At 54.6% G+C, this 15,767-nt stretch overlaps 1 protein-coding gene across 4 annotated transcripts in view; it reads right to left on the bottom strand.

The window, feature by feature from the left end:
• Positions 1-11,976, bottom strand: part of CATSPER4 (cation channel sperm associated 4) — a 32,689-nt gene extending 20,713 nt beyond the window's left edge. For 2 of the 4 annotated variants that reach the window (XM_034753880.1, XM_034753877.1), the window contains exons 1-2: positions 11,074-11,205; positions 3,266-3,327 (exon numbers count right to left, since the gene is read on the bottom strand). Coding sequence is in view for 1 of the 4 variants with exons in the window: in XM_034753876.1 (XP_034609767.1) it covers positions 11,074-11,151 (78 nt within the window). In the remaining 3 variants the exon portion in view is untranslated. Of the gene's footprint in view, positions 1-3,265; positions 3,328-6,614; positions 9,072-11,073 lie in introns of those variants that run through there. The other 2 variants (XM_034753878.1, XM_034753876.1) reach the window with 2 other exon arrangements.
• Between the last annotated feature and the right edge of the window lie 3,791 nt (positions 11,977-15,767).

Below are 15,767 nucleotides of genomic sequence, written 5' to 3' on the forward strand. Positions count from 1 at the left end.
CGCGCTCAGGGAGGGGGCGTAGGAACGCTGTAAAAAAAAAATTGGGGGCACCGCTTTTTGGCGCCCCCAAATTTTGGCGCCCTAGGCAACCACCTAGTTTACCTAAATGGTAGCACTGGCCCTGAGCGGGGACAGCTATTCTACTGCTAACTAAATACTCCGCCCGATGTATTTACTCAGTCACCTCAGCCCCGCAGCCCTCCCCTGCCCTCAGGGCCGAGCCCTGAGCTACAGAGCCGGCCACCTGCCAGCACCCTCCCTTTTCACAATCTACAACATCAATGGGCGCGAGGCCGCGAGCAGCAGCTTCGGGGGGTGCCTGCGCTTGCCGTGTCGATGAGGGCTAGTCTTCTGCACTCATTCCCGCTCCATTTCCCTCGCTCATGGTAACATGACGGTTTGGCGTGAATAAGAGAGCAAGTGAGGCTGCCCTCTAGTGGTCACCTGACTATTCCTCAGTGCCACAGCAAGCCTACTCTCTTGTGGTTTTCTCATTTGGAGACTAGTGATTATTGTCTAGAGAGGTAGGGTGACGAGATCGAGATCTCCCGTTTTTAAAGGGACAGTTTTTTTGGGACTTTTTCTTATATAGGCGCCTGTTACCCCCCACCCCCGTCCAGTTTTTTCACAGTTGCTATCTGGTAACCCTACCTAGAGGCCCGGATGGGCAGGGGAGGGATAGCTCAGTGGTTTGAGCATTGGCCTGCTAAACTCAGGGTTGTGAGTTCAGTCCTTGAGGGGGCCATTTAGGGATCTGGGGTCAAAAATCTGTCTGGGGATTGGTCCTGCTTTGAGCAGGGGGTTGGACTAGATGACCTCCTGAGGTCCCTTCCAACCCCGATATTCTATGATTCTAACCCAGCCCCATTGTCCTGGGAGCTGTACAGACACAGAGCAAGGGGCATCCTCTGCCCCAGGGAATTTGCGATCTAGCACAATGGGGTGCTGGCTGGTCCATGCCTGGGCTCCCAGGCTGTGCAATAAAATGCTTAGTGACCAAGTCAACGTGATGAGATGCATTTTGTAGCATCCTTTGCCCAAGGGCCACAAAATGCTTGGTGTGACCTCATCTCTATGCAAAGGGCCTGTCCCATGTCCCCATCCAGTGCCTGCCATCGCCAGCAGCCCCCTTTCAACTAAGCTGGTGACACCGACCTCAGGATCCCATATGTATCTCGGAGACCACCCGCCCCCAGCCATAGGCTGGTGTAAGCCACACCCACTCAATGTGGTGCTCTGTCTCCCTCTAGTGGCCAGGAGGGCAGAGACAGAGGTGGATGAGCCTGCTACAGCCTGGCTAACAGAGATGGGTCCTGGAGCTCATGTTGTAGAAGCTCAACCTTTTAGAAGCAAAAGGTCCTAGATTCAGTTAAGTCACTACATGGGGGGCGCGTGGCTCCTGCCCTCCTCACTCCAGATGGTGCAGAGAAAGTGCCTAGGGAAGTGTTATTTACCCCTTCCCATAACACAAGAACCAGGGGTCACCCAATGAAATGAATAGGAAGCAGCTTTAAAACAAACATAAGGAAGCACTTCTTCATACAACACACAGTCAACCTGTGGAACTCATTGCCAGAGGATGTTGTGAAGGCCAGAAGTTGTGAAGGCCAACTGGGTTCAAAAAAAGAATGAGAGAAGTTCATGGAGGATAGATCCCTCCATGGCTATTAGCCAAGATGGTCAGGGACACAAACCCCATGCTTTGGGTGTCCCTAAACTGCTAACAGTCCAAAGCTGGAACTGGACAACAGGAGATGGATCACTCCAATAATTGCCCTGTTCTCTTCATTCCCTCTCAAGCATCTGACACTGGCCAGTGTCAGGAGATGGGATAGATGGACCATTGGTCTGACCTAGTATGGCCATTCTTATGCTCCAGTGAGCCCCTTCTGTACGAGTCCTAGAACCAGCCACCGCCTGCATGGAGAGTCAAATCCCCAGAGGCCAGAGAAGGGGAGGCATGAGCCTGAGGATAGGGAGGAGTGGGCACCCTTTTCTCACACGCCCAGCTCCCTGATGCCCTCCCACACTGCCCCTTTCTTCTTCCAGGAACACTCCATGCAGGACTGGAGAACTATTAGACTTGTGACATCATGGATACCCAGGATGTGAACCGTGATTAGCCGAGAGGGGGAAGGGCTTGTCTGGATGAAATCAGAGTGTTTTGCTCTGCATCCAGTTCACTCAAACACCTGCCAAAGAGTTGGAAGGAACAGGCTTTTGTTAAAAAATAATCCCCATCCCTACAATTACGGGCAGCAAGAACCACCAACACACATCTCTGACTCTTCCAATGAGTCCTTCAGCAGCACAGTGAGAAAGAGCAGCCTTGTTATTCCTCACACAACCAACTTTGAAAGCACTTTTCCCATCACAACAGCACAAAGCCATATTTTGCCCAAATGGGAAGGAAGATCTCATTGTTAGACAACTGCCGGGGACCTGGGCTCATTTCCTGGCTCTGCCACAGACTATGCGTGACCTGAGACAAGTTGCTTATCTCTATATGCCACAGTTCCCAGTCTATAAAACGGAGATCACGATCCTTCCTTTATCGGTCTCGTTTCTTGCTATGCACATGTACAGCACCTGGCACACTGGGACGCTGTTCTCTGTTGGGTCCTGCTGTCATCATTTATTTTCCCTTATTCAGGTTCTGGCCTCCAAACACCACCACAGGGAAGAGATGAGGAAAGAAAAGGCAAATCTGTCCTGACTTGATAAACCCCTTCCAAATAGTTCCCTATCCACGATTATTTCCAGCCACTTCAGTTAGAAAAGATGGTCCTTTATCAATTATATATTTGTTTCAAAAATACATTCTGTATCAAGCCAGAATTCCACTAGGGGGCAGTAAAGGAGAGCATAAAGCAGCCTGAAGGCACTGCAGATGGTTTTTGTCTTGTGCTGTGGCCCGAACTTACTATACCCAATACAAGCCAGTTCCCGCTGGGGTGAGAGAACTGGCTTCACTGGACACGTGCACAGATTTTTGCATAGCAATCTCGATTGGGCAAAGGAGTCGCATTTACGCTGGTACAAATAACAGGGCTTTAGGGATCAGGGTCGTCCCCCCTCTAAAGTATGATTGGTCTATAAGGAAGAGACTATGACACATTTTAAGCCTTTGGATGGAGAAAGGCCATCAATGTCTTTTGATGCTGGGGTCATTTTCCCTTTAGTCTCAGCCAGCCAGGAATTGCCTATTGGATGCATAGAGATTGGAAGATGGCTCAGGAAATTAGCGACAAAGATCTTTCCTTACCTGATCGCTGAGTCAAAGCCAACCCCGGGAAAGATTTCGCTCTTTGCTGATGGATCGGCGGCCTGTGTGAAATGAGTTTGGTGGGTCTCAGTCAGGATCCCGGTAGACACGACATCCACATCGTTAGCATCGATTTTGCCGGCCTGTTGGCAGTCCCGGCAGATGGACTGAACGGGTTTGGCGATCGAACTCCTTCCTCTCCTCTCTAGAGGGCAGGGCCGAGTCACACTAGCTCTTGTCTAACCTAAGCTGTGGAATCACAAAGGCCGTGGGCCGGGGGGGTTTCAAACCAGCTCCTTTCACCTGCCCTAAAACGACTCAAACAACAAGGGAACCCCCATCCCCAAGTCTCAACTCCTCCGTATGGGCCTGCTCCATGCAGGTCAATGGAATGATCCTTATTCACTCCCAAGTGCTTTGGGTCAGGCTCTGGTAGATCTTGGGTTGGCCAAACCTACCCAATATCCTTTCCACTCACTGCTCTGCCCCCTGGTCCGAGCTTGTGCCTCCCCCGCCTGTGGCTGCAGCTCCCCCAGGAAGCCGGTCTCCCCACACAGCCACGCTGCCCCAGTTTCAGCCCAGGGTAAAGATGTTTCAGACAACGTTTGATCCCCGACAAGCCGGGAAATGCCGACAGACTGCTAGCTCCGGCAGGGCCCCCCCCACCACTGCAGCTGGGACGCCACCCAGGCATATAATTATATCTAATTCCTCCCCTGCCGCGGCTGCGTTAACAAGACCCGCAGCTGCATGCTGAAGGGGCAATTAATTGTCTTTGCCCACGTAACCGTGGTTACAAGATTGATACAGGTGGCGGATATCGACGGCAGTAGATCTGTGGCAGCTAGAGGACGGCACACGAGGCAATTCCTGGCGGTGTCGTAACTTTGCATCCGGGAACTAAGGTTTTAATCAAAAGAGCAACTATCGAGAGTCTCGCGGAGGGGGGAAAAAAATCACAAGAGCTGGCAATGCTGGGGATAGCGGGATCAGGGCCCGTGATGCTGGGAAGTTGTACAGACACGTGGCAGAAAGACGGTCCCTGCCCCAAAGATCTTACGCTCTAGGGGGATACATCAAGCCAGTGATGGGAGTGCAGGAAAGCAGGGAGAGCACCCTTAGCAGAGCCTTTACCCCACTGCGGAGCCCTGCAGATATTCCCCACCTACGGCAGCAGGGACCCATTGACCTGTGGAGGTAGCAGCTTTTTACCCTTGATCCATATCAGAGCTGGGCCCAAACAGAGACTCCTCCTCCGAGCTCCTGGTACTTCGGATCTCAAAGCACTTTATGCATAGTAAGGAGCGGAGCTTGGCAGCTCCCCACCCCGTGGCAGGCAGGGAAGTACCATCGTCCCGGCTTGAGAGGGGGAAACTGAGGCACATGGAGGGGTAGGGATGTACGGAGGCTGAGCAGCAATTTAGTGACGGCTTGGAAGTAAATCTGGATGGGTGGGAGCAGGGCTGGGGTTTGACAGAGTCAGAGAGGTTTTGCAGTGGGGCAGGGTGGGTGGGCCCAGGGAGGCTAGCGGGAAGCAGACGGGGTGGGGTGTGAAGTCAGGGGAGCAGCAATGAGGCATAAAATGGTGTCTCCTCACAGCAGAGCCACTAGCTGGGATCAGCCCACCTGGGCATGGCCAAGCTCTCCCCAGTCCTGCTCCCTCCCCACCAGGGCTGGCCAGTATAGCGGCAGGCTCCTCCCCAATATGCCAGAGGTGAATGCTGAGCCCTGTGGAGGAGCCTACAGAGGGGCTGCGGCTGCCCCAGAAGCGCAGATCTCCTGGCCTCAGGCGATGGGGAGAGGGAAGGGACGAGAGTCACTGAGCGTGGATCGATCTGCTCCGTGCTTTTGCCCATGGCTCCTGTCACCCCGCTCTGCCTGCTGGGGTGGCGGAGACGTCTCGAGGGAGCCAAGGGCAGGCAAACGAACGACACGGACAGCGATGCTAACAGTGAGCGGCAGGTGGGTGTATGCTGTGGGCAAAGCGACAGGCTAGGGGACCAGAGTGGAGCGTGGGGAACTGACAGCCAGAACTCCTGGGTTCTATGCGCTCCTCTGTCCCTGTCCTGTTGTGCGCGACCTTGGGCAAGTTACTTTGCCTTTCCGCGCCTCAGTTTCCCCATTCTCACCCCCCCCCCCAAGGCGCTTACGCGGACGACAAGCCTGACTTTCAAAGGTGCTGAGCCCCCACATCTCCAGCTGACGTTCATGGGGTGCCCACCTGGCAACGCCACCCAAATCGTCAGCTGGGTGCATTGAGATCTTCAGGTGGAAGGTGCTGGCGCAAAGGATCTGTAATCCTACCGAACGAATAAAGCAGGCAGGTGGGCTGTCCTGGAGGCTGTCTAGGGGGCCAGCTCTGGCTAAGTGTCCACGCCAAGTGGATGGAAACCATCACCCCCCTCGCCCCAGCCCCGCTCAGAGCTGGTGGATGTGCACAGAATGGCGAGTCAGCCATCTCCTGGGATCCACTCGAGGCCCCCGGCTGACCATGGCCCAAGCCCAGCTTGGCGTTTCCTGCCTTGCTGAGCTAGGAAACGGGATCCGGGGGCGAGACGGGACCAGCTCACTAGCCCGTAACCCCAGGCAGAGCGAGGACGCTCCCTGCCCCCAGGAATAATTCACAAGGGGCTCAAACTCGCTCTCATCTAGAGTTACAGAGGAAACACCCAGGAGGCCAGTGACTGCACGTTGTCAGCTCTGGCCCAGCATCGCACACGGGGGCCCGGCTGTGCATGGATCGTGGGCCGCACGTGATGGAAACAGCCAGGGCCACACACGCCATGCACTACAGCGCGTAGGAGACCGGGGAAGAAATCTGTAGCCTGCATGGCACATGGAGGCAAGTGTAGCAAGGGGGCTTGACAGCTGGTGAGTCAGGGATGCTCCTCATTAAGGTGGGGTCTAGCAACTGTAGGGGGAGGCCATGGTGACAGGGTCAGAAGGGTGAATTACAGGAACCAACAGAGGGGCAGGGCCAGGAAAAGACCACCCTTTTCCTCCATACCTGGCTGTATTGAAAGGCAGTGTGGTCTAGTGGGTGGGGCACAGGCCTGCGAGTTGAGAGACCTGGGTTCCATTCCCCCCCTCTGCCACTTGCCTTGGGCAAATCGCTTTCCCCACCCCTACCTGCCTCAGTTTCCCCATCTGCAAACATCAGAATACTTGCCTCCCTATGTAAATTGCTTTGAGCAAGGTGGCTGATCAGAGGTAATTATTACATCTCAGCCCTTGTGCCTGTTCTGGCCAGAAGGCAAAAGCTGCTGCAAAAAATATCTTTCCGAGCCTTAAAATGTCTGGGGTTTGGATCAAATAATAGAATAGAGGGGTGAGTGGATGCAGTACATACCTGCCAACACTATATGGCCCCCAAAAGTGGGAAGGGAGGAGAAAGACATGAAGACAGCATTTGAGTTTGCCTGACTAAAGAATCCAGTTTAATTATCCGGAGTGGCTGGCAAGTTCACGCAGTAACAACCTTTGATCTAGGGAGGGACGTCCATGTGCAAGCACCGTGTGTGTGTATATCTGTAACCAAAAAGAATCAGGAGGGCAGAAATCACTATAAACACAACAGAGCGTGAGCCCATGTTATATTGTAAGCCCTCTGGGGCGGAGACTTGGGGGTGCTATTCCTACGTGGCTACACAATGGGGACCTGATCCAGGAGCTCCCGTGAGCTGCTATCCAGTAACCCCAGGCTCTCTTGGGGCCCCGACAGCAGCGATGCAGTCCGAGCTGCGTTTTCGGCATTGAGGGCAGCAGGAAAGGGACCTCTGATCACCTGGCGTTTGCACCGAAAACAACTGGGGCCCGTCCGCAGTATCAGCCCAGCCACTTTGAACACCGGGTGAAGGGGGGGGCATGCTGCCCACCGCTCAACAATGAGTCATTTCTCTAGCTCGCGCAAAAATCCATTCTTAATAGGTGTCTCCAGGCATGCCAGGCCACTTCTGTGCCTCAGTTTCCCCACGTGTTAAAGGGGGCTAACGCCACGTAGCGCAACCCGGCGGTTGTAATACTCGTTAGTATTTGAAAAGTGCTTTGAGATCCCCCACGAAAGGAGCCAGAATTATTCTTGAGCTTGGAAATCCAGGCTTGCCGAGACTGAACTGCTTAGAATTGAGGAGAGCCATGTAGCCTTGGGCCCAGGTGTTTAATCAGAAGGATTGCGCAGAGATAAACAACCCAGCGATTGTGTGCTTTATAAACACCCCTAGCCACTCCCTGCGCCTACTGTGGGGGTGGGAAAGGCTGTCTGAGACATTTCTTTCCTTTGTATCAAACGGGGCATAAATGACAATTATTGGCTCCCGCACTGGTACCGCCCCCGGCCGTGATCTCGTCAGATCTCATAAGCTTAAGCAATATTGGTGGGCTGAGATAAAACCCAATCCAGCAGCAGACAATGGCTGAGAAGAGGTTACTCTTCCCTCTGAAAAATGATCGGCCTAAGGGCCCCAGCCTGGTCACAGAGGATACAGTGAGACATCAAACCAAGGGCCTGACCGCAGAGGGTCTTTCCAAAACCACAAGGCTCCTTTCGCAAGAGTTGTGGTGATCTCCCCAGAATGGGGCCAAATTCCAGTTTGGTTAAGAACAACGTTCCCTCCTGCTGTTTTTTTCAGTTGGATACAGCACACCTGTTCACTTCCTGTTGTGTCGCGCTGTTAAACAGCGACCATGCTCCACTCCAGAGTTGGCTGCATTTCAGCGGTAGGTGAAACGGCCTCTCCGCCATATTTAAAAAGATCCCCTATACGAATGCAAGATTGTTAGGGTGATGAAACTGAGACTATTCTGCAAAAGCGACCGTTACCAATACGGCATTCGTTCAGCAACAGCAGGTCCGTGATACCACCCCACTGCTGGGGTAGACTGAACTCCAATCTGCGGCCGGGGCGTCACCCTTTTTTGGCTCCTAACCGATCCCAGCCAGGGGTGTTGGATCCCTACGGCTCAGTACTTGGGTCAGAAGAGCAAACCTTTGGAACGGAGCCTGCTTCATCCTCTGTAAAGTACTCTTAAGTGTCCCAGGGCAGAAGCCTGTCTCTCTTCTTCCTCTGTGTCATCGGGACTCCAGAAAGTTTCCCGGAACAAATGGAAAATCTTTCCAGCCATGTGCAGCTTTGATTTGCGTCTGCTGCCTCCTCCTCGGACTGGGCGATGGGAAAACAAGCGGTTCGACTCCCCAGTCCCTCATGGCTCCTCTCTGCCCCACACGCACCTCAGGAGAGTGGGGGTTAGCACACACCAGGGGACTCCGCGTTTAAAAAAAAAAAAATCCTGGACCCTGGTACGGCAGAAACGTTGAGCCATGATCCTACGCTCCCTTACGCTGGGCCCGACTGGACAACAATAGCGCTGCTCCGGATTTACGCCAGCACGGGAGCAGAATCAGGCCCTGGACTTTTTCTGGCCTGGCATTTTGCCCCCCCATTGCATTTCCCTAGGCGCTGGGGCTGGGCAAAACCCACTCACCAGGCCCATCTGGGCTGTGAAGCGCGGCTTGGCTCTAGCCTCCCCCCCGTTTTTAACTCCCCTTTGTGTTGCGGGAGGGGGGCTGGGGGGGGGGAAGTAATGCAAAGTTGCTTTAAATTAGCAAACTCCTGACACCGAGAATAACCCCGGCCTGGCTACAACAGCGGCTGTGCTCCTGCTGCTGGTGGTGGGTCTTGGCAGGGCCTGGAAACTGATGCAATCAGCTGTGATTAACAGAGGGGAGCGGCTGGGGACGACAGCACTCCCCCACCTGTGTTTGCCATTGTGTTCCTGTTAGCTGCTTGCAGGTGTTTGCTGGCGCCGGGTTGTCTGAGCTCCCCGGCCCTGCTCCTTCCCCTCCACCCCGCCCCCTCCTGCTCCCTGGCTCGCCTCCAATCCCAAGTCCATTCAGCGCCTCCCTCTCCCATTCACACGTCTGCAAACAAGCCCAGGGCCCGAGAGCAACGAGTAACACTTTCCAGCCCTGCTCCAAGCCCCATCAATTACGCTTGAAATGCAATCCGGGGCAAATTCCTGGTTTTTAAGGGGAGGGGGACAAAGGGATTTTTTTTTTACGGGGATCATCTCTGTGTTGCTCTGTTCCAAAGAACTTTCAAACAGTCACTAGCTGGAGAATTTTTCTTTGATCCCATCAGGCCACACACCCAGTGCCCCGAAAGGGACAAATTTGGGGGGGCGCCCTCTTTCTGGGGGTCTGACTTCTCTCCTGTGTGTGGGTCGGGAGATGGGGCCTGCAGAAAGTCTGCCTGGGAGTGCGTGATTCCCATACAAGAGTCTTAATCCACTGCCCCAAGATGTGGGCACCCCCAAATATTTGAGCTCCGGGTTCTGATTTTAGGGCTTGAACCCAGAATTGTCTCTTAGGGTTTATTCCACAATTGGAATGTGATCTTTCAATCCCCCGTGTCCCCTCTTAGCTGGGTTATCCCTCCCATGTGAGTCCCAATTCCAGGTTGGTTAATAACATCCCCACAGTATTTTCAATTGAATATCCCCCATCAAGTGACTATCCCTCTTCAGTGTCCTGTCCTAAATTGTTGTGTGGCGCTGTTAAACAGCTGCCATGTGCCACCCCAGAGGTGACCGCACTTAATCCCAATGTAATTTGCTCTGCGGGGGGGGGAAACACACTTTAGGGATTCCTCAGGGGTGTGCACAAGGGGGCACAGGCTCCCCCAGGAATTGGCAGGGGCACAGAACTCCAGCTCCAGGGCTTCGGCAGGGAGAATGAGTTCCTCCAGCTCCAGGACGGTGGGGTGAGAGCGAGCTCGTCCGGCCCTGGGGCCGTGGCAGGGACACAGAATGTGCCCCTCCAAAAGCCATAGGTGCTAGAACTGGGGGTGCTGCTGCACCCCCAGGCTCCAACTGGTTTCTATCACATAAGGGTTTGCAGTTTGGTTCATTGGCTCTCTGCACCCCCACTATACAAATTGTTCCAAAAGCCGTCCAATTTTTGTTCTTGGGTGTCCTGAATATTTTAGATCCTGGCTGCTCTGCATGGCATAAACAAGGACTCGCCTTCCCCAACTCCCAGCGTTGTGTGGCATCCTGTGCACTGTTGGTGGGCTAATGTTCTCCACCCCAGAGGTGGCTGCATTTCAGTGGTGCGTGTATATAGTTTACAAAGCTCGTTGGGATCCGTCAGGGTGCTACAGACACGGGAAGTGCTGTAAACTGGCAGAAGCCAGGAAACTCACATGTCAAATAATAACCCTTCTGCAGGTTGCTCTCACATTGGGCCTTTCAAATGAGGCTCGCAAAGTGCTTTCCAAACCGTAATTCTCACAATGCACCTGTGAGGTACGTGTCTATTTTTTATAGATGGGGAAACTGAGGCGCAGACAAGGGGGATGGAGGGCAATGACTTGCCTAAGGTCACACAATAAGCCAGCCCTAGTCTACACTTAAAATGTAGGCCGACAGAGCTGCGTCACTCAGGAGTGCGACAAATCACCTGTTCCTGAGCAATGGAGCTACAGCGACCTAACCCCTCGCATAGACACAACTTCTGTTGCCCAAGCTACTGTCGCTCGGGGAAACGGTGCTCCTACACCGATGGAAAAACGAGAACAGAACCTCCGAGGGCACCAGAGGAGGGCTGGGTTCCCTCTGGGTGCAGGGTGGGAGGTGATAAATGCTCTTTGTGCTCAGTCTATCTAGTGTCTGGATACTCCAGCCTGGACAGCCTACACTTAACATTAAGTCGACCGGGGTGGGGAGTGAAAAATCCACACCCCTGAGCGCCGGAGCTATTCCGACCTAACCCCAATGTAGATGTGGTACCCGGTGCATTAGGAACGCCTCACCTGCATCGACAAGCGGATCGGTAATCCCTCGCCGTTCCCACTGGGTATGGCGTCCTTCCTGTTCCAAACAGCCAACATGTTCCACCCCTGACGCAACTGCACTTCACTGGCGGATGAACGGATTCCTTCACAGGCGTCAGCAACGTTCCTCAACGCTTGGGGGCCTAACGGTAGGAAGCTAAACCCACATTTTGGCCACCTAAGCAGCAGCTGATCTTCAGCAGTGTTGAGCGCCCCCAAGTCAGTCAGGAGCAGCGGGTGCTGGGATCCCCACACTCAGGCCCCTCCTTTGGGGGCCCGCATCGTCCCTAGCTAGCCAAGTGCTTTGGGAATCAACCGTGGAACGATCGCTGATGCCCCTTTCCCAAACAGCCTCGTGAGGCCAGTTATGAGGCTCTGCCAGCCTGGCGAGAGGTTATTTACCTGGGAATGTTTGCCAGCAGCTAACAATGGAGCTCACGTGGCCACGGGGCTCCCTGGTCTGGAGTGAGCGGGGAGGAGTCCATCACTACCACCCCCACAGGGCACTTCTCAGGGCTGAATACCTAGCCCATAGCCCCACTGCCACTGGCTCAGCAGAAGTCTGTGGGTGCCAAGCCAGCGGCAGGACGCAGGGCTGGCACCACGTGCTGTGTGGGAGGCTGTGGTGGATGTCTCTCCCTTCCTGTGTCCCACGGGGAGCTGGCCCCAACCCCACCAATCCTGCCTCCTGTGGCAGAACCACACACAGTCTGCTACCTACGTCCAGGGCCCGCTGCTCTCTTCACCCCTCAGTGTCGCCATCGGGACCCTGCCCAGCTGCCAGCACAGCCGTGTGCCAACACGCAGGACATTGTGCGCCACAGGGGGAGAGCACGGTGCAGTCCTGGCTGGTTGCTCTCTGCCAGTCCTCGCTTAATGCTTTCCAGCTGCGTCCCGATATCCTGTTAAACACCCGCCCCGCTCCCCATTAGCCCTAAAAGCCCCGACCTCTCCTCCCCTCCTCTCCCAAGCTCCCTCTGGTACATTTCTGCCAGCCTGACTCATGCCTCAGGCATTCAGCAACTGTCCCTACTGGTGCCTGCTCTCCACTAACCTGGCCTGGAGGGCTCAGCCCCTAACGCTGGGTTCCTGGTCTGGAAGCACTGGCTGCCCCATCTTTCGGTCCCAGGGAGGGGTGATGTGGCCCAGGACGAGTGATTGCAGCAGGGGCAACGCAGGGATAAACGGTGGAAGCTCTGCTTCTTTTGTTCTTTGCACTCATGCCTCTGGGATCTGGTTCTTCTCAGCTGCTGTACCCGGCTGGAATCTCCTCTCCTCTCTGTTCGGGAGGCAGCTGGGTCACGTCCTGCCTCGCCCCGGCTGAGATAATGCCGGAGGAGGCTGACCTGGGGGGGCTGCAGGCAAGCAGGGAACATCCAGCACTCCGGCCTGTTGCGGCTTCATCGGGTGTCAAACGGCCTCTGCCTTGAATTGGGCTGGGAGGTGGTGTAATCCCAGCACCTGGGGGCTTGGCAGGATGGGGGAGAAGCAGCTTGATCAGCTAAGAGCTAGGGCTGAGCTGTGAGGCATGGGATCAAGTGGGCCTGGGTGGATCCTGCACGAGATGGGGACTCAAGAGACCTGGGGTCAGTGTCTGGCTCTGGCTCCCTGTCTGACATTGGGCAAGATACTTCATCCACCCTGTGCCTCAGGTCCCCAGTCTGGGGCAGCAGCATGCCCTGCCCGCCGAGGGGCGCAGTGAGGATCAAACCCGGTGACGAGGGCCTAGCCCACATCTGCTCTTGCACCATGGATGTCAGGGCAGTTACATCAGCGAAAAGAGCAGCAGGCCTGGACAATATCATGGTGAGGTCTCTCTTGTTGGCTTCCCTTCCCCACCTCAGCTCACCAGGGCTAGAGACAACCACACTGACCTGCCATTTCTGTCTGTCCCTCCAAGGTAATTCACGCCTTGGGCCCCGTGTCCTGGATGCACCTGGAATTTGCCTTTCCAGCCAGGTGGCCGGCATGCAGCGAGGTCCGCCAGGCCCCTGCGCCTCCAGGAGCGCCGTACCACACCGCTGGGCCCCTGTGCCTCCGGGAGCGCCGAGCTGCCGGGCCCCTGCGTTTTTGTGTTTGAGGTTTTTTGCATCACTGATTGGCTGTTTTTTTGTTGGCCTTCGCTTGGCCACTGAGAGGCGGCACCGAAAATGTTTTCTGCCCGGGTTGGCAAACTGGCTAGACCCACACCTGGCAGCTGGTTGGAAGGAAGCGTTCCCACCGGTTGCCATCGATCACCCGCTTAACCCACTGCCACTCCACGGGCTGTTTACACGGAGATGCGGGATCGGTTATTGCCCTGAAAAGATTGTTGCTCATATTTCCTCCAACACATCGCTCCAGCTCCTTCTTCTTGGGCCTGTTAATTTCTCCCACACTGAGCCAGCCTCCTCTTCAGTGGGATGCGAGGATTTCAGAGACGCCCCGATAGATTCCTCACCCCCGTTGGTTTAGGGCTTGTCTGCACAGGTAACTCGATCTAGACGAACTAAAGGTGCGAATTTAAAATGAATTCATTCCGCCGGATTTAGCCCCTGTGTGGAGACTCTCGTTTGGAATAATGGGGGGGCTCTTTTCGGCTTTCCAAAGTGGAGGAATTATTCCAGAACAGAGTGTCCACATGGGGAGCTATTCCAGAGTAGCTGTTGTGGAATAGGTTGTTCTACAATTGCTGTGACAGTCAGTTTCCACACACAGATCAGCACCTGGAGCTTGGGGGGTGTCCAGGAGAAGCTGGATTCCTTATATTTATGGCAGGAGCAACATGGAAACCAAGCCCACCCCAACAGAAGTCGAGAGGGAGAAGGGAAGCACTGAGGAATCTTAACCCGCATGCCTTCGCAGCTTCGCCTGTCTCTGTCCAGGCACTGCTCAGAGGAAGCTTGGGCTGCTAGAATTCGGTGGCCATCCAGTAGCTAGTGTTATCAATGGAGACACAGCCAGATCCCAGATCCCTTCCACCCCCAAAACTCCCACTGGCTTTAATACGAGATATGGGTGCATAGGGAATGCAGACCTGACCTTGCATTGCTAGACGTCTCTGGATTTAATAGGAACTTCAGTTTGCTTCAACTCAGTCTTTTCTATTGCAATAATTCCCGCCCCTCCTATATTCACACCTATCATTCTGAGCCTTTCCATGACAACCTGCTAAGACCACCACCACGGGCCAGCAACACCAGTTCAATCCAATACCAGACACTTGGTTCCTGGGATCTGGTCCAAGCAGTGTCAGTGGGCCTGAGAACAAGGGGGAGAAACCAATTTGACAGTGATTGTTGTGTTCAGGACATTATTGTTAGTTTCATTCTGGTGCCCCCTAGAAGTCCTGACAGGGATCAGGCCCCCTTGTGCAGGGCAGGGTACAAGCACAGAGTGAGATCCAGCCCCTGCCCGGAAGAGCTGATGGCCTAAACAGGCAAGAGAGAAGAGATGGATTCCCAGTTTTGTGGCTGGAGAACTGAGGCTTAAAGACGTTCAGGGCCACGTCCCAGGACCCAGGGAGCGTCTGAGACAGAGCAGAGAGACGAGGCTTTACCCACAGGGCTGCTGTCCCTCTAGCTTCCCAGGCAGTTTGTAAATTAACCCCACCTTCCGTCGCTCCCTCTGCAGGTCCAAAGTACTCGCTGCCTGGGAGACAAGAAGCTGCAAAACAAGCCGGGGGGAAAGTGAAGCTGGGTTCAAGGTCCTGGGGCCAAGTCTGTCCTGTGGATTCTGACCTGGGATCTGCAGGTCCAACTCTGCTGAGCTTGTTGTTCTTTGAAGGGTTTGCTTCCTATCACAGGGATGTTCAAAAGTGACCAGTACTTGGGGGGTGAGGGGCTCAGCGTTCAATCTGAAACACCTCCCAGGAGCCTGATTTTCAGAGGATGGGTGCTCTGGCCTGGCTGAAAAATCAGCCCCCCTTTAAGGTGTCTCGTGTCCGACGCGCAAAACTCAAGGTGCCTTCAAATCACTAGTCTGTCCTGGAGAGACGGCTGCTTTCTCCATCCTGGGCACCGCCCGTTTAGTTATAACGGTAAAGAACAGTTTGCATCTATCTACATTGGCTAGTCAGACGGTCAGCTCTTGGGGACAGGGACTGTCTCCTACTCTGTGGCTAGGTCTACACTACCAGCCTGAATCGGCGGGTAGAAATCGCTCTCTCGGGGATCGAATTATCACGTCTCGTCGGGACGCTACAATCGATCCCCAAATCGACGCGCTTACTCCACCAGCGGAGGTAGGAGTAAGCGCCGTCGACGGGGAGCCGCGGAGGTCGATTTTGCCGCCGTCCTCACAGCGGGGTAAGTCGGCTCCGATACGATACGGCTATTCGCGTAGCTGAATTTGCGTATCTTAAATCGACCCCCCCCCCTGTAGTGAAGACCTGCCCTGTGTTTGGACGCTGCCGAGCACAACGGGTCCCTGATTTTGGTTGGCTCTTAGGCACTAGCATAACAAACATGATTAATAACAACACAGGGCGCAGTTTGGACTCACGTCCTTGTGCGCCCCTCCAAAGAGCAAGATTAAACCCTTCTGTAACTCCTCTGAAGGCAATGGGGTGAAACTGGGGATCCTTTGAACAAAGATACCCAGGGGAATAAAGTGGAGGAGGTCTTGGCATTCAGGCCAGATACACAGGTATGCGGGGGGGGGGGGGGGGGGTAGCAGCAGCCCGGCACAGTGTG

The sequence above is a fragment of the Trachemys scripta genome, chromosome 20 (assembly GCF_013100865.1).
Source record: "Trachemys scripta elegans isolate TJP31775 chromosome 20, CAS_Tse_1.0, whole genome shotgun sequence".
Taxonomy (NCBI): domain Eukaryota; kingdom Metazoa; phylum Chordata; order Testudines; family Emydidae; genus Trachemys; species Trachemys scripta.